The following is a 19,325-nucleotide window of genomic DNA, read 5'->3' as shown; positions in this document are numbered from 1 at the left end:
TGAAGTACCCATAAAATGTCAACATGGATCCTCCATGGTAAAAGGGAAGATGTAACACAAATCGTTACATAATTATTACAATTCCACTGTTTTCATTGTAACACTGAAAGCAATGCTCTGAAATAGTGCTAATGAGATGCTAATATAGAGCAGGACCTTATAGAGAGGTCAAAGAAAATTTCTAGAATACAGTTACATTTAAATAAAAAAAATAATATAAATATAATTAGAAATATGAACAGATAGAAATTTCTAGGCAGAGAAAAGCACATTATGAAAAGCCCTGAGGTGGAAAAGTGACTAACAGAAGAGGCAGATTGGGAAAATAATCTGAAAAGGGGCTGCTGAGTTAGGCAGAAGGCTGATAAGGCCAAATTTATGACACTTCAATCTGTCCCGTCCCTTCCCTTCCCTCCCCTTCCCTTCTTTCTTTCATTTATTTAGAGACAGGGGAGAGAGAGAGAGGTGGTGGGGAGGAGCAGAAGTTAAGGGAGAAGAGAGAATCTCGTGACTGTGAGATCATGACCTGAGCTGAAATCAAGAGTCAGACCAACTGCCACAACTGCCACGCGGGTGCCGCCTTTATTTTTTCAACTATGCATTTTTAAGCAAAACTAGATTACAAAGTCCTCAAAAAGTACAGACCTGGCCTTTTTTTTTTTTTTTTTTTTTTGGAGAGAGAGACACAGCATGAGCCAGGGAAACAGGCTCCAGGCAGTCAGTGCAGAACCTGTCATGGGGCTTGAACCCATGAGCCGTGAGATCATGACTTGAGGCGAAGTAGGACGTTCAAAGAACTGAGCCACCCAGTGCCCCACAGACTTTACCTTCAAAGGTTAATTATTTCTTACATCTCTTCATAGAGCACAAAAAACGTATTTAATAAATACTTCTATACATGGAAAACATACATTTTTCTAGCTTTTTAATTCGGGAATCTCCAAAATTATACCAACAATTATTTGCATCTTCAGATAATTTAAAAACTATATTACTATGAAACTGAAGGAAGTCTTACCTGAAGTGCTGAGTATTAATATAAAATTCCTTAGAAAGACAGACAATTTTTATTCGTAGTAAGGTTGGCATCATGCTCTACCAGTCTTATGCCAGAATTCTGACTCTAAGTTCCTGGTGGAAAGAGTGAAAAGTTGGTGATTTAAACACACAGATGAATCCTTAAAAGGGATCTCCATGAAGTCAGAGACTGTAAGTATGTGAAAGCTTATAGAAGAGCTATTTGGCAAAAGCCTCTGGCCAACAACTAGCAAAACAAGGAGAACCTCAGACTAAGAAACACAAGGACATTAATTCTGCTAACAGCCAGGGGCTTGGAAGAGAAACCCAGATCTTCAATGAGATTCCACTTGCAGACGCCTTTACTTCAACAGTGTGAGACCCTTAAGCAGAGCACTCTGCTATACCATACCAACTCCGGACCTACACGACTACGGTAACAAATGGGTGATATTTTAAACCATTAATTTGTAGTAATTTGTTACAGAACAATAGAAAAGCAACACACTCAGGCACTTCTCATATAATTAAATAGCAAAGTATGTCTGGAACAAAGTTTTTGAGACTTCATTTTACAAATAATTTTGCTAGCTGCTTCAAGGCGGATAAAATTTTTGCGAAAATTGTTTCACAATTGACACGAACATTAATTGTGCACTCTCTGAAATATTTCTCATCCTAATGTAAAGTCATTGAATTTGTGAGTCAAAATTCCCCTGAAAGTTCTTCAGTGTAGATGGGCCTTTTTGGTGCAATGAACTTACTCCTCACCACCTTGCCTGTGGGTGCAAAGTGCGCGGGATGGACGGAGCACAAGCTAGACTGCCAGATGCAGCCTCCAGCCGCTCCTGACCGCCTTACAGTGAGGCCGGGTGGAAGCAGGCTGAGCCCAGGACAGACATAGACACAGGACAAAAAAGGTTGCGGCTCATCCCTTTAACCCTAACCTAATTTCTCGGGAAAAGCCGCTCTCTCATACAGTAATCGGGCTCTCCAAGGCTGTGGCTTGGCTACCGCGCACACGGTTCCTTTACGAACTGCCAAAGCGTCTAGCAAAAGTTTCAAGCCCCCACTAGGGATCACTGGGGCCACTTAAGGTGCAGCTGGCGAACGGTTCATATCGCTTTGAAAATATCTATGAAACTCAGAAATTGTGCTCCCTGGCAGGCCTAAGGAGTGGCAACTAAAACCATACCGCCGCCTCCTTCCTGGACGCACTCTAGATTCCCACAACTAGAGGAGCCAGACCGTGACGCTCCAGACCCGGACTACCCGGAAATGCGTGACCACGCCTACCTACTGCGCCTGCGCGAGGAAACTGCTCAGGCGAGCGCAGACAGGCCCGACCCCGCCCCGTGGGGCGGGACCTAGAGGTTTGTCACGCCTGCGCAAAGGACCCGACGGCATGCTGCGTCGTTACTTTTGAAACGAGTGGCGGGGAAGTGTTGTGGAAGTCCCTACTGTACCTGTCTGCCGGGTGGAAGCGCGGTCCTTCGTTGTAGGCCTGGCAATGGCGCTGCAGCTCTCCCGGGAGCAAGGCATCACCCTGCGCGGCAGCGCCGAAATCGTGGCTGAGTTCTTCTGTAAGTCTTCCTCGCTCAGGCCGGAGGGCGGGAGAACTGAGGCCAGGCCGCCCGGTAGGCCCACGGCTCGGCCACGGAGGCGGGGTAAGCGCGGGGGCGAGGTTGCGGGGGTGCCGAGAGCCCCGGAATTCAAGCCCTCTCTGCCCCAGCCTCCTGCCCGGCTGGAGAATCTAGGAGGAGGCGCATGCAGGCACTGTTTCCGGATGCGTTGCTAATGGAGCTGTAGGCCTAGGTACTGCTGAACCGAGGCCTGTCTCTTGTCGTGGCCCCATCACCTGCCGAATTGCTTTAAACTGCTGATCATACGCACTTCCTCACCTGCCCCTCCCACCCCACCACCACCCAGGTCTCAGCGACTTGAGACAGAACACGACCGGGGTGGAGACCGTGTATGTTTTTAAGAACCCGATCTTCACGCTTTGATTCTGGTGTTGGGGTGATGAACTAGACTTTAGGAGGCTCGCTGTTCTGGACCAGGCCACTTGTACCTTCTGATAGAATCTGGCAGGATTTGTGAGGGGAAAAGGAGGAAAAAGAAAGGAGAGGGTTGCCTGGAGCATTGGACCAGTAAATCAGTTGCTAACTCAGACGCAAAAGCCGATCTTGACATTCTCTAGCCCGAATTTGGACTTGGATTACAGTGAGCTGAAATTTGACGGTAGTAGATTAATACAGTTTGGCGTTTTTCTTTTATTGCCACATAAGTGCAGGTATCGCGTTCTTTTACTTAGAAGCAAGATTTTAAGGATTTTTAATTCCACTTTTTACCTATTCTAATTTCAGCGACACACCCATAAACACGTGTCTAGGCATTTACAGTTTTATACCATTAATGAAACCATAGCCACAGCTAAATATGTTTTATTTTACAGAATTACAAAGTGATAATAACTTTTCTTTAACATTCCTTTTGTTTTCAGCATTTGGTATCAACAGCATTTTATATCAGCGTGGCATATATCCATCTGAAACCTTTACTAGAGTGCAGAAATATGGACTCACCTTGCTTGTAACAACTGATCCTGAGCTCATAAAATACCTAAATAATGTGGTGGAACAACTAAAAGGTATTTAACTGTTGGAAACAATTTTGAGTTTTGCAGGCCTTCTATGACCCTTCCTTCCGGGAATCTTGGTGGTCGTTTTTTCACTCTGTATATAGAAGTGTAAAACACTACAATCTCAAATATAATGACTCTCAATTGGAAGAAAGCAAAAAATATATAAATTGAAAGAAATTCCACTTTTACCCTACATTTTGAGTGAGTTGAATATTTTGATGTTAGATATCTGATACAGCTTCACAAAACAATCTCCATCAAGTCCCTTAGAAATGATTTTTGCAGTTCATGTGGCCAGATGGAACAAATTAGAATTTAATGTACTTATGATGGTGTTCATTGTCTGAGAGAAATCCACTGTATTTTTAACATGATATATTTTCTGTAGCTGCCTGGAGTTTAAAGCCATCGTTATGTTAGAATAAAGGAAAATAAAATTAGATCCAACCTGGGAATTAAACTTAAAAAAGTACAACTACTAAGTAATAGGACACCCAGTAGAAGTTTCTTATTTTTACCTATTTCCATTTGTTTTTGTTTTTGTTTTTGTTTTTGTTTTTAAATCCTGGGACGCCTGGGGGGCTCAGTTGGTTGAGCATCCGACTTGGGCTCAGTTCATGATCTCAGGGCTCCTGAGTTTGAGCCCTGCAATGGGCTCTGCTGTCAGCACAGAACCCACTACAGATCCTCTGACTCTTGTCTTTCTCTCTTTCAAAAATAAATAAACATTTAAAAAAAAAAAAAAATCCTGCCTGTAAGTCAGTAAGCCTTTTCTATCTGAACACTCATTGTTTTTCCTTAGCTCAAGAAGTTACTGTATTGGATCACAATACTTATTCTCCATCTATTCCTTTTTTTTTTTTTTTTATCTTGTTTTTCTCCACTTAGGATTCTCATTTCTAATTTTTCTGTGTTGTAAGATGTTTCTCCCTACCTCCCCATTTGACCTCCCAAAATAGTAGTTCCAAAAAACACTGCAGTTAGTCACCTATTTTTTTCTTTTTAATTCATAAGCCATCTATGTTTTTTCAAGTAGCTTTATTTTTAAAATTACATTAATTGTGGGGAGCCTGGGTGGCTCAGTCGGTTAAGTGTCCGACTTCTGCTAAGGTCATGATATCATGGCTTGTAAGTTCAAGCCTGCATCGGGCTCTGTGATGACAGCTCAGAGCCTGGAGCCTGCTTCAGATTCTGTCTTCATCTCTCTGCCCCTCCCCTGCTTGCGCAGTGTTTCTGTTTCTCAAATATAAACAAACATTAAAAATTTTTTAAAAATAGCATTAATTATATTTTTATTGCCTTTAGAACTAAATCATCTGTAATCCTGTATTAGGGCTGCCCTCAGATTATTTAGCCTGAAACCTCTAAGTAAGTATGAATCTATGTCATCTTAATTTGATAGAGAAGCAAGCCTGGCCTAAGCTAATGGTTTTGGGTTTTCTCCTTTAAGATTACACTCATGACATTTCACCTCAGATGTAGGTAGACCTTTCTATTTAACTTTTCCCATTTATTTTAATTAACATGGAGGAATTGTTCTTGGAGGCAAATTGTTCTGTCTATTTGAATCCCATCCCTCTTGCCTTCTTAAGGACTTTACCCTATTTCTTCTCTGATATTTTTGACTCCTTTGTTTTGAGTTACTTTCATTGGTTTAGTCAGTCTTTAGTTTTAAAAGAAAATAATTCCACCTACTCCACATCTTTAACTTACTAACCAGTCTCCTTTTCAGAACTAAATTGATAAAAAGTTGTTGATATATGCCAAGGGGTCAGCAATGGTGCCAGGCCATATCTAGCAAGTGGCCTATTTTTGTACAGCCTACAAAGAATATTTTCAAATTTGTAAAGGGTTGTTTTTTAAAAGAGTATGCAACAGAGACCTAGGTGGCCCACATGCCCTCGATACTACTAAATTGTTTTGTCTCTTAAAAAACAACAACAAACTGCTGATTCCTGAGTATACTGCCCCAATATCTAAGATTAATTCAGGGCTCATTCTGAGGCCTTCTTCTCATTATAACCTCTCTAGATCTCTGACATACATAGATAGCTTCACTAATCTTTGTGTAGTTGACTCACAAACATACATCTAGCCCAACTCTCCTAACTCTGTGCTCATATATTAAATGAGTCCCTTGATATCTTCATGTGACTATCCCAGTGATATTTCAAACTCAGCATATGAAAAATGGGGCTCCTGGATGGCTCAGTCAGTGGAGCATGGGACTCTTGATCTTGGGGTTATCTCAGTGAATGTATCAGTAATCCAACTAGTGATAAAAACCAGAAACTTAGGAGGTATCCCTGAGTCTTTCCTCTTCCTTACTCTCAAGTATTCAATAAATCTTAACAACTTTAACCATGAAATCTCTTGAATGTATCTACTGATCCATCTCTACCAGTTTATCCTTCTATAAGCCTTCATTACTTCTTACTTGAATTACTAATTAATTTTAGTGACCCTAGATCCCCTCTTTACCTCCAGTCTACTTTCCACTTCACCGCCAGAAGGATAGTTTTGAAATATAAATTTAATTACATCACACCCTCCTTCAAACACAATAATGACTTCCCTCATTCTTGAGATATAACTTCTTTAATTTGGCCCACGTGGCCTTGAATGGTTTGACCCCTATGTGTCCTGCTAAACTTGCCTTCGTTCTCCCCATAACTGCAGTTGTATTGGCTTTTTTTAAGTCCTCTAGTCAGATGCTCTTCCCTTTTTAATATTTAAGACCTATACCCTTTTCTGTATATTTTTGCATATTTAATAGTATTTATTCTTAGAACTAAACTCAAATGAGAACTCCCTGAATGAACCAAATTTTCCTGTATTCACTCTCTGCATCAAATACCGCACCTTCATAGCATTCATCACAATTATAATCTTACATTTATTGGCGCAATGATTAGATTAATCCTCCACTCCTACATTTTACCTTAGATTAGGATGGAAGTACTGCATGTTCACTACTCTGTTCTCAGCACTCAGTACTGTATCTGGTACAAATACGGAGAATTCAAAAACAGGAGCTAGGTTATTGTGGGGCAAGTTTCCTGTACAGGTTGGAGGAGTTCCAAAATACTAGGGGTAGGAATTTGCAGACAATAGGAAGTGAGACCTGAGAAGAGAACTGCTTTGTGATGCAGTGGATCAAAAAAAGATGCCTTGTTATGTATTCCAGATTGGTTATACAAGTGTTCAGTTCAGAAACTGGTGGTAGTCATCTCAAATATTGAGAGTGGTGAGGTCCTTGAAAGGTGGCAATTTGATATTGAGTGTGACAAGACTGCAAAAGATGACAGGTAAGTATGAATTAAATTACTTCCACTTTTATATATTTTTTGCAAAATTTCTTTTCCTTACTAAAGGGGTTCTAATTATATTGAACTTAGTTTTATATAAGGTAATTTGTTTCTAAGTATGCTTGATTTGACCTAATCCCCTGTGGAAAAGAATAGGGCTCATAAACTGTGCTCACAAAAAAATTGTGCATATCATGGACATAATTGCCTTTAGTCTAAATCCATGAATTACAGACTTTAAGTGTTTATGATGCTATATGAGAAGCTACACATGATGGACTAGGTGGGCCATTTAATGAATTGTTTAAAGGTACTTTTAAGACCAGGAAGTATTATCCTAGACTTTTCTCCCAGCTTAACATGCAGCTCTACTGGGGCGCCTGGGTGGCTCAGTCAGTTAAGCATCTGACTCTTGATTTCAGCTCAGGTCATGATCTCATGGTTTGTGAGATCAAACCCCATGTCTGGTTTTGTGCTGACAGTGTGGAGCCTGCTTGCGATTCTCTCTCTCTCCCTCTCTCTCTCTCTCTCTCTCTCTCTCTCTCTCTCTCTCTCTGTCCCTGCCCCGTTCACGCTGTCTCTCAAAATAAATGAATAAACAAAAAATAAATAAATAAAAGATGCAGCTCTACTGTATTTCATTTAATGCCACAAACTTCCTGCAACACTTCATAAACTGAAGTTTGCGGATCCCCCAAATGGGAAATGCCCATCATTATAGGCTAATTTCTAGCATTGTCTTAAGCATGTTTATCTATAAACTGAGAACTGTTTCTCATAATGAAATATAGATTGTTTCTGAAACCTTTGGTCTATTTTAGAAAAGTTTTAACTTATACAAATAATTTGATGCCCGATTAACGTCTTTTTTGAGGCAGTAGGGAATTAGACATTTAGGCAATACTAAAAATGCCAAAATGATTATACTGATTAAATATTTTAGATACTACTTGTTATCTTTATTTTAGGAAGTACTGAAGTTTTTCTAATTTGAAGCACTTGACAGGTTTTCTAATCATCTGCTACTGAATAACTTGATACTAAGATCAGCCCTAAAAACGATTGGGAGGATAAATGAAATAACAGAGATAATACTGTTCCTACTAGGTTAGAGATTCTAAGGATACATATTATACTCCTGTATATTTAAACATTTAAAAAAAAAAAAAAACCTTTTGAATGCATTACTTATTTGATTTGGGAAATGTTTAATCAGTTAAATAATCTTACCAATGTTTTAAATAACTTGTTAAAACTTAAATTAATTGATTTGGTTTCTTTGGTAGTGCACCCAGAGAAAAGTCTCAGAAAGCTATCCAAGATGAAATCCGTTCAGTGATCAGACAGATCACAGCTACAGTGACATTTCTGCCACTGTTGGAAGTTTCTTGTAAGTATTATACAAATTTCACATCCTTTTATTAAATTTTTTCTTAATTATCAGTGTCCTGTAATACAAATGAGAAAAATGTTATAAAGCAAAAGTAATGCTATATGCATCTTTTTTTTTTTTTTTAATTTTTTTTTTCAACGTTTTATTTTATTTTTGGGACAGAGAGAGACAGAGCATGAACGGGGGAGGGGCAGAGAGAGAGGGAGACACAGAATCGGAAACAGGCTCCAGGCTCTGAGCCATCAGCCCAGAGCCTGATGCGGGGCTCGAACTCACGGACCGCAAGATCGTGACCTGGCAGAAGTCGGGCGCTTAACCGACGGCGCCACCCAGGCACCCCTATATGCATCTTATTTAGAAGTGCGGTAAAGGAATGAAAGTAGTCTACACTACTCACTCTAAAATATTTTGATGTAATTCCGTTCATTTTTATTTTCTACACATGTCTATGTATATAATGAAGACTTTTAGCTATAATTGTGTCTTTTTTTTCTAACTTAGTTACTCTTTCATTCATCAAATATATCCTGCATACCTTCTATCTGCCAGACACTGTTCTGGGCACTGGGATACATCAGTCACAAAACCAAGATGTTACTATCTTTTCTATGGCTTACATTCATGCTACCTCATGATTAATTCTTTCTGCAAATATTTTTAATGGTTTTCTCATTAGAGGAAAAAAAATTCAATTTTTTTTCATAAGATAAAGTAAAAGGAATACAATATTTTCTGTAAAAATTCCATTGAGGAAAAGCAGTTAGCTAACAATTAACTGATTAGAGATCCGACTAAAGTAGCTTTTCTGACACTATAGGTGGTTCAAATGTGAGAGGGACACGGAGAGTAGTTTTACTTTTGAAAAAATAATGGTACTTTAATGATCTTGTCCCCAATTTAGGTTCATTTGATCTACTGATTTATACAGACAAAGACTTGGTTGTACCTGAAAAATGGGAAGAATCGGGACCACAGTTTATTACCAATTCTGAGGAAGTCCGTCTTCGTTCGTTTACTACTACGATCCACAAAGTAAATAGCACAGTGGCCTACAAAATTCCTGTCAATGACTGAGGATAAGGACTGTGATGTACTTGTAATTCTCAGATGTAGTTTTCCTGGAACCGAGTCAACTATAGTTGATACGTTTTGTTTCATTGGTTAACTTTTAGATGGGGAAAACTTAACATTACGCTTTCACTGAACTGTGCATAATTGTTCCATTTTTTGGTACCTGTATGACTTTATACAGGGTTGACCTACATTATTGCACACTATTCAAAAGGGGACTAGGAGATTACATCAGCATTGTTATGTCAATTCCTTTGAGAGTGGTAACCATAGATGGCAAACTTTTGTTATAAAGCTAAATGCCTTCTTAAATCAGACCTTTTTTGGTCAAGTACCTTGACTCAGAATATAGGTAGGGAGATGTTTAAATATAAAATATAGCAAAATAAGTCTGAATATTCAAAGTCTTTGTTTAGATTCTGAGATTACCCAATAAGAATCTGTAAGTAATGAAATATTGCTCCTATTAGGTCCTTTTGCCATTTATTTCATTTGTATAGTTTCCATATTGAAAACATTTCCAATTATTTGATTTTAATTTATATAACCTGAGCCTACAAAGGTATGAATATTTCTACTTCAAATTCCTATGATACAGAACTCTTAAATAAAAGTTTTTTTTTTATGGTTTATAAAATCAAGCTTTAAATGATGATGAATAAATGTGTACGTTTTAAATTTGTCTTAAAATATTTTTATTTTTATATTGGTGTGAGTGCTTAGTCTAACTCATTATGTGTATTAACTTCCACTATTAAGTAAATACACATAGCATCCATTCATTCAAAAATTATGGTGTGGACCTGCTAATGTGCCAAGTGGCCAGGATGAATGAAACAATCCTGGATGCTCATTTTCATAACAGTGCTATTCACAGTAACCAAGCAGTGGAAGGAACCCAAATGTCCATCAGATGAATGGGTAAACAAAATGTGATGTATACGTGCAATGAAATAAAATTCAGCTTTAAAAAGGAAGGAGGGGTACCTGGGTGGGTCTGGCCTGGACTCTGATTCAGTTTTGCTTACCATAGAGGAATGAAGAACAGCATGCTCTAGTTGAGCCTATCAGGGTCTGAAATAGAGCCTCAGAAGGGACTGAACCACACCTGGTCTTCAGGATCCTTCTCCCAGTGTCCCCAGCTGGATAGGGAAATCAAGCTTCCATGATTACAATGTTTACGATAGAGGTAACAATCTCCTATATTAGTTGACTTTTGCTGCTTGGCAAACAATCATAGAATAATGATAAGCACTTTTTCCCCTGTAAGTCGGGGTCATCTGGGGTGCTTATCTTATTCTCAGGCAAATCTGCAGGTCACATGTCTTACTCAACTAGTGAAGGAGCAATGGCTATCCAGGATTCTTCAAGCTTAGCTTCAGAACTTTAACGCTGACATTTTTTCCCACATTCCACTATGTGGGCAAGTCTTATGGCTAAGCCAAACTTCAATAGGGCAGGGAAGTATACTCCCATGGAGTTGGAGAGAAGGGTGTGTGAAAACCTAATGAAAGTGATATTATACAGCAAAGATCAGAATAGCTATAATAATCCTATATTGTAACTCCCATTTTCCACCAGATGTCACTAATGCTGCAATACTCAAGGTGAATTTCTTTTGACTCTAAAAAACTAGACTATTCAGCTTTTCTTATTGGAAATTAACATTGTGATTTCTGGCTACAAAAATATAAAGACATCAGAGGAAGAAAGCACAGCATCTGTTGCTTGTTAGGCACTTTACATGAATTCTTTCATTTGATTTTCACGATTTAGTGCACAAGTAGAATTGCGGGTTTAATGAGCAAGCAAACCACTACCTTTAAAAGTTTAGGTGGTCTCTTCTGTCCATGACCAAGGAAGCTCAGCTGACCCCTCAGCAAGCACATCAAAAGGAGTTCCTTCACCCTTTTCCGAATGGCTCTTACCTTTCATTTATTTATTTTTTAAGTTTATTTATTTTTGAGAGTGCACGAGTGCAGGAAGGGCAGAGAGAAAGGAGACACAGAGAGAGGAGACACAATCCCAAGCAGGCTCCGCGTTGTCAGCACAGAGCCTGATGTGGGGCTCAAACCTATGAACTGAGGTCATGTCCTGAGCTGAAGTAACCACCTGAACCACCCAGCTGCCCCAGCTCTTAACCTTTTACATCCCTTTAGCCATTGAGTGTCCAGAACAAATTGGTTTTCATTTGTAAAACTCCATGTTCCATTGGGTGTATTTGTATTTACACTTTCCTCAGATGACTGACCAGTGAATGGTAGGAACCAAAAGATAGAGGGCTTAATCCTCTAACTTAATCTATATAGTTCAAAGAATAAATCAAGTGTGAATTTGCAAGCAGTTGTGAAACAGTTTTCCAGCCAATCAAAAGAATTATTAAGTGACCTCATTTACTCTTTAGGGAATTAATTTTGGGCTAAAGTTGCAAATAATTTCTTATTCCTTTTTTATTAAATATGTGAAATTATAAGTTATTTTGTCCAGTGTAACTGATAAAAATTTGTGTTGGCATAACTGTGGAATAGAAATGCTACTAAAGTTCAAACTTTATTAGTTATATGCTCTAAGAACAGATCTTTAAAGGTCTTTCCATTCTTCATGAATATGGCTTTTAAAACTAGCAGTATTAACTGATGCTTATTAAAAAAAAATCTAGTTGGGAAAGCTACTTAATCTTCATTAGACTTGACAGTCCTATTCCAATCTGGCAAAAACATTGTAGCCTTAGCAACAAAACTATTAGAAAAGGCCTGGAGAGGAAAATGTCAGGAGTTGACCCTCTGATTACACAAGTCCGTTTATGTTACCATTTCACCTATTTTTTGCTCTTACTATTTGATCTATTTTTATACTAGAGAAACATAATATAATTTCATTTATTTGTATAAAGTCCATTTTCATCTGCGTTTATCTGCACCATTTTGCTATGCAAGCTTGTTTGCACAAAGGAACTTACATCAGATCAAAATCTTTATTGTTTTGACATTTTATCTGTGCTAAAAAAGGCCTCTGAGTATAAGCACGACCACTTGTGCTCCACTTCCATGCAAGGGAAAGATCTCAAGCCTCTTTAAAAACTATCTAGATATGGACATACCCAGTGGATACCTACATACAGATGGGAATTTCTTTATGGATGGCAGTCTCACTGACCAAGTCTAGGAGTTAGTGGTCTTAAAGAGTGAGTCTGTGCTGTCCAAAATATTTAATGTCAAAAATACAGTTCTTGGATAACTGTGTACTTAATCATAAAAATTCTTTTTTTTTTTAAGTTTATTTATTTATTTTGAGAGATGCAGAGACAGCACGAGTCGGGAAGGGGCAGAGAGAGGGAGAGAAATAGAATCCCAAGCAGGCTCCACGCTGCCAGCACAGAGTCCGACGTGGGGCTTGAATCCGTGAAGCCATGAGATCATGACCTGAGCCAAAATCAAGAGTCAGATGCTTAACCAACTGAGGCACCCAGGCACCCCATGTGTACTTAATCATAATAGCCAATACAACTCTGCAAAAACAGAGTCACAGCTCCCAGGACTGGGAAAGGAAATTTGTGGGTAATGATCATCTACTGAGTGGCAAGCACCAATTGGGTGTGTTATACCTGTTCAACCTGGTTCCTTCTAAGTGAATGGGGGTTGGGGGTTGGTGGGGATGAGGGAAACTTGGGCCACAGCCTATCATCTTAGAAACTGGTGATGAGACGTGGGGAGAGCGAGGAAGCAAGGAAAATGATGAAGGCTGAGCCCCCAAATGAGACCTCTGGAGTAAGGAACAGACCCCCCATACCTTAGTTCGGGGCCATGAAGGGACAGAGGGTGGAGAGAGAAGGACTGGATTCAAAACACAACTTTTACAACTCTGCTGATGCCTGCTGAGTCTCAGAGGATAACCACTAAGGAAACTTTTCATTCCTACCTAGGCAGGTTGAGTAGGACCCAGCTAGGCAGCAGTTGACCAGAATCAAGATTCTAAGAAAATAAAATACCACGATCACAGTAACAGCCAACGAGTCAGGATTACTCTTTGTCAAGAACAGAAGGATAACAAAGTTTAGCAAAACTTTAAGGAGTCTAGATATCACAGATTAGTCAAAAGTTAGTAGTATTCCAAAGAGTTGGGCCATTGCAAAGATAGAACACAAGCGCAAACAAACAATATTCCAGAACACTTAAATTTCAGAGCAGAAACTTTTCTGCTTTTACTCCTTCCTGTCTCAGTAGGATCTGACCGTAGGTTTAAAGAGAGAGACTGCAGCTGGGAAGGAAATGGTGCCAAGAGCTGCAGCTGCAGAAAGTTGTTGTTTTCTTTTAACTTTCAGAGTGTAAAATTAATGCATATGCGAATTTTAAAAATGAAGCAGTAGACAGTGGTACCATGAAAAGTAAATTCTCTACCTGAACTCGTTCCTCCACTCCCCATTTCCACCCCTCTATTTTTAAGTAGTTTTTGTTCAGTGGGTGGTTATCGCCATTCCTCTGAAACATATGTTGATACTTTCATTTCTTGTTTATCAACTTGAGATAGTATCTACTGAAAGATGAGACACTTATTTCTTTTATCCATCCACTTCTCAGTTTTCCCAGTTGATACTGTTTTGGTTTTTCTGGTGATCATGTATAATCTTAAAGAGTATGCTTCAACTCTGTATTTTGTTCCATCAATTTTAGGCAGTATATCTTGATCTTTTTGCTATATTGAAGTGAGAAAGATCTGTGACATTTTCTTCCACGTCTCTCTGCTGCCTCAATAGTCAGACTTCCATTTTTTTTATATTATCAGTGGTAATATTAGTCAGATTCTCTTGTATTGTTGTCTTGTATTGTTGTCCAAGTTTTGTTTATATGTTGATTCTACAAATTAAAATAGCATTTACATTATTCCAATTATTAAATTGCTTCTTACTGAAGAACTGAATAGCTCTACTTATTGAGAAAGAAAGGGTAATCTTATGTTATTAAAACTGAAAGATGAATGTTCCAAGTGTCAAGGTCAAATGGCTTCCTTAAACTCCATCCTCAAGACTTTCTATTAAATTTAATTTGGTCAATGATACCTTTAATTTCCAAGAACTCTTCCTCTTTATTTGTTCTTGTCTTATAGCCACCTATTCTTTGGCTTCTTGACTCTGAAGATGTTAGTTTTTTTTTTGTTGTGGTTGTTGTTGTTTATTGGTTTGTTTGTTTGTTTGGGTTTTTTTTTTTTCCTCTGTTCTCTTACCTGTTTTCTTCAGGAGTTAATTGTTAAATCTGTTCCACTTGGACCTTCTCATTTTTGTTGTTGGTTTAATCTAAATTTTCTGGGATTTTTTTTCCCGTATGTGTGAATGATGAAAAAGGTTGGTCAATATTAGTAGCATGATTTTCCACTGTAGTATTTGACTTCTTTCTTGAATGAAATGATGAATGACAGGATCTCTGTACATATGAGCTATTTTAGGGTACTATTTTAGGTACATTTAGATATTTTCTTCATCATGTATTGTTTGAAATTTGGCTTTTAAGAATATTACTTTAAAATATCATATCTTATTTACTAAGTGTTTTGGTGCACCCTCAAATTTTGTGTGTTTGTTTTCACTCACTGTAGTGTCTGCTTTGGGCCAGGGGCCTGAACGGTTACATGTAATTTCCAGATATGGTCAGTAGAGGGCAGCAAAGGGTAGTGGCGTGAGCGCTTTCTGCCAAGGTCTGGGCATCCCTCTTTTCCCTTTCTTTATAGAGGTAAAAGTCAATTCGTGGTAGTAGAAAGTCCAGAGTGCCAGAGTCAGGAGAGAAATTACCTATAGGGATACTGACCCAGGATGGGGATCGAGCTGAGGAGGCACTGGAAAGATTTAGCCACAATTCACAGCTTTGGTATCTATCATAGAGATTAGAACCACTAGACATTTGGAGGAGAACCATTAGCACTTTCACAGTCCTGATCCTACTCCCAGTCTGTCTAAAGCCCAAGGTCTCTCTCCTTCAAGTAACAGGAATCTCCTATCCACCTTGAAACTGATGCACACTTCCTGTCTGAGAGTTAATAGATGCTACGGGCAGTGGTTAAGAGTTCACAACTAGCCATTTCAGGGAGGAGAGATTGAATGGGTTAGGGACACCATAAATATGCAAATGTAGGCAGTTGATGAAAACACATATGTGTCAATTAAGTACTTTGAGAGCCAACCTACATCAGCTGTGGCTTAAAATATATTTTCTTTCCTCCTCCAGAAGGGAAACATTGTCTAGGCATGGAAAAACTATATGACTTTGAAATTAGACAAACTTGACTCTATGAATTATCAGGTATGTGGTTCTCAGTTACTGAACTTTATTGAGCTTCAGTTTCTTTATCCCTAAAAAATGGAAATAATGATTTTTATCTCATAAATCTGCTGCAAGGAAATGAGATGATGTCCGTAAACTGCCTGGCAAAGAACTTGGCAGTTTGTAGTTATTCAATCGATATTAACACCTGGTGTCTCTCCCAGGCTTTGGTAATGGCAGAATACATGGATGGACTAGAGGGAATAATGCTTAGTGAAATAAGTCAGAGAGAGACAGAGAAACACAAATACCATATGATTTCACTTATACATGGAGTTTAAGGAACAAAACAAATGAATAAAGAAAAAAAGACAAACCAAAACACAGACTCTTAACTATAGAAAACAAACTGATGGTTACCAGAGGGGTATGGGGATGGGTGAAATGGATGAAGGAGATTAAGGGTATACTTCTCATGATAAGCACTGAGTAACGTAGAGAATTGTTGAAGCACTATATTGTACAATTCAAACTAGTATAACACTGTATATTAATTTTACTGGAATTGAAATAAAAATAAAATAAAATTTTAAAAGAAAGAAAGTAAATTAAGAAAATAGTCCTGTCTTTGCAAAGTGCTTAAAAATGTAATTATTGGCACAGGGTCACCTTATACTATGTCTTCTATTTGATATTTAAGATGAAAAGTTAAGTGTTCGAGGAAATAAATGAAAACAGACCCTATCAATGTTATTCTGTTTAGAGCTCATTCGTCACATTAAAATAAATAACAATGGTATTTTGGAAGAAATTAAGCTTTAGCTATTCCATGTACAGGTAACTATTACGTGACTAAGGAAAACTCCCTCGATCCTTCTAAGAAAAACTTTTCTCTCCTTTGCGCCACTACAAGGGGGAGATGGTATCAGAACACTACATCTGTCTCAATGAGTTCCTAAAATACTGTCACTCACAATCCTGGTTACATAAAAGAATCACTTAAAAAAAGTTTTTAAAAATACAGGTTTCCCAGAGCTGATGTGTCAGAACCTCTGGGGGGGAAGTGCCTGAAAAGCTCCCTCAAGCAAGTCTAATGCATATCAGAATTGATAAACAGGGACTGGATTCTAGGAGGACAGAAGTTTTCCTAGTCTTTAAATCTCTAAAATCTCTGAAGGGGAGAAGCAGGAAATGGGACGTAATCTGGGAGTTGGGGAAGGTGCAGAGATAAGTCTGCCTACGTTTCTTACCTTAAATAGATTTTGACAGATGCTCGAGGAAAGGCCAGAAAGTGTTGCCCAATGAGCCTCCATGGGTCTAAATACAGCCAAGCATGCCCAGACTAGCACTTGTGCCTGTAAAAGTGGTGAGAAGTCTGGATGCCACTATCTACGTGCCAGTTCTCTGCTAGTTTGGTTTTAAGATAAGAGGCCTTACCACAGTCTAAAAGGACCACAAGGACCTGTGCTCTGGCCTCGAGCTACCTCTGCAGGCATGTCTCACTCTCCTGTACCTTCTGCCTGTGTCTCCAATCTAGCAAACTCTTTCGTGTCTCTGAAACGCATATATTTGCATTCTGTCCCTTCAGCTGAAAAGCGAACCTTACCCTCCAACATACTTCTCTTGTCTCCTCTTCCCTTCCCCCTTCCTTCCCCTTCCCTGTCCTCTCACTGAGTAATTCCAAAGTGTTCTTTAAAGCTCCATTCCAAAGAGCTCTTGCTTGCCCTCTCCACAATTGAAATCAGGTGGGTCGAGTCCCTCTTTTAATTTCTCATTTCACTCTTTTTCTCTGTGGTACTTTCCAGAGTCTGGTGTTACACAGTTATTGTTGGGACTCTGTTTAATTTCTGCTCCCCTGCCCCCTCATTTAAATCCAGGTTTTGTGAAAGTTGGGCCTTGGTCCCTATTGCCCAGACCTATCAAGTGCCTTTCTCCTAGTACACAAACACTAGCTGTTGAATGAATGAAGTAAATGAGAGACAGACTATTTTAGGTCATGCTTTCTCCCCCTCCCTCGGTGCCAGAAAACTATTTCATTCACTCATTCAATAAAATGTTTGCATTGCTCCAATGTACCAATGCTCATGAGAAGTAAATGATAAATCAGATATAGACTTTTCCCTTGGGGTCCATAGAGTCTAGTGGGGAATAAAAGACATGTATTCAAATACCTGTTATAAGACCGTGTAAGGGAAACCATAAACTTTGTCAGTAGGATCAAATTGCAGTCTTCCACAGTTGTCAAAGGAAAGAGACTGTCCCTGTGAGAAGAGATTGGGGGAGGAGGAGCTTACAGGAAACTGTGTGACCTCCTGAGTCAGCTGGATTTGAATGCCTCATGTTACATCATGGCTGCCTGGATTTAAAGTATCTGTCTGTGCAGCAGCCTCCTCACCTGTAAAATGGTCAGTTTTCTAGTGGAAAGGGAACACCATCTTTCATAAAATGTTTTTGAAATTTAGAACTACAGGTTCTTATGGCACTCAAGATGTCCAGATGGCAAATACACACATGAAAAGATGTTTAGCATCATTAGCATCATTAGAGAGGGCAGGGGGAGGGGATACAGGGTTCAAAGAACCCGGAGACCTGAGCAGCCCCCAGCAGCTGGGGAGGGGTCTCATGGCAGGTGGAGGTTTGCTATAGCTCTGACTCCAGCAACCAGTTGTAATACCAGTCGTGATGTGGGATGCTTACCCTGTGCCCTGCAGACCTTAGCTGTGCCCTTGAGTACCCCGTTGTCCTAGTGAAGCAGCTGAATTAGTGATAGCCAAAACCTGGAAACGATCCAGAACTCCTTCACCAATTGGCTAAGCAAACTGTGATACATCCATATCATGGCATACTACTAAGAGACACAAAGAAATGAACTATGCCTCCAGCCATCTGGATGAATCTCCAATTACGTTGAATGGAAGGAAGCAAATCTAAAAATGTTACACACTATATGATCCCATTTTTATAACATTCTTGGACTGGCACAGTTACAGAAATGGAGAATGGATTTGTGATTGCCAGAGATTAAAGAGGTGGTGGGCATGGAAGGAAGTCTGTGTGGCCGTAAAAAGGTGACACGAAGGACCCTTATGGTGATGGAAGTGTTCTGTATCTTGATTGTATCAATGTTAATATCCTAGTTATGATATTGTACTATAGTTTACAGAGATATTACCATTAGGGGGAAATGAGTAAAAAACTGATGCAATCTCTCTGTATTATTTCTTACAGCTGGATATGAATCCACAGTTAGCTCAAAATAAAAAATCAAAAGTTAGAGGCCAAATCAGGGAAACAAGTATGTCAGTTTGTCAGTTATGACCTAAGCCTTAGAACCGTGACATCATAATGGCAGTGATCTTGACTACTGTGGAATCCTCAGGCTTCAAGCATTTTACAGTACTCTGCCACGTGCTGTAGACTCACTTTGATTTTCAGTGCCAAGAACTGAAGAAAAAAGGATGTTCACGTCAATCAGAAAGCATGCTGAACTTTTTGGTGGCCATTCAAGGCTTCACCTTATAAGGTAGTCTTTTAATATACTATTTTTGATCATCAAAACAGACTGACAGTAACTGGAAGTGTTGTGCTCTTTTGTTTCTTCTAACGCATATGGACTAATTCGTAACTTCAGCACTGATTTC

At 39.1% G+C, this 19,325-nt stretch overlaps 1 protein-coding gene across 1 annotated transcript; it reads left to right on the top strand.

Annotated features, from left to right (window-relative positions):
* Positions 1-2,454: 2,454 nt before the first annotated feature.
* On the top strand, positions 2,455-10,111 carry MAD2L1 (mitotic arrest deficient 2 like 1). Its single transcript, XM_047092166.1, has 5 exons — positions 2,455-2,600; positions 3,521-3,667; positions 6,849-6,969; positions 8,256-8,359; positions 9,264-10,111. Exons 1-5 carry the CDS (start codon positions 2,528-2,530, stop codon positions 9,434-9,436), a joined length of 618 nt encoding a protein of 205 aa, XP_046948122.1. The 5' UTR covers positions 2,455-2,527; the 3' UTR covers positions 9,437-10,111.
* Positions 10,112-19,325: the final 9,214 nt, after the last annotated feature.

Source organism: Lynx rufus, unplaced genomic scaffold (assembly GCF_022079265.1).
Source record: "Lynx rufus isolate CCGP_SWC_20201006 ecotype Redwood Valley unplaced genomic scaffold, mLynRuf1.p SCAF_3, whole genome shotgun sequence".
NCBI lineage: Eukaryota > Metazoa > Chordata > Mammalia > Carnivora > Felidae > Lynx > Lynx rufus.
The sequence above is the reverse complement of the archived record's forward strand: the minus strand, read 5'-3'. Positions and strand labels throughout refer to the sequence as shown.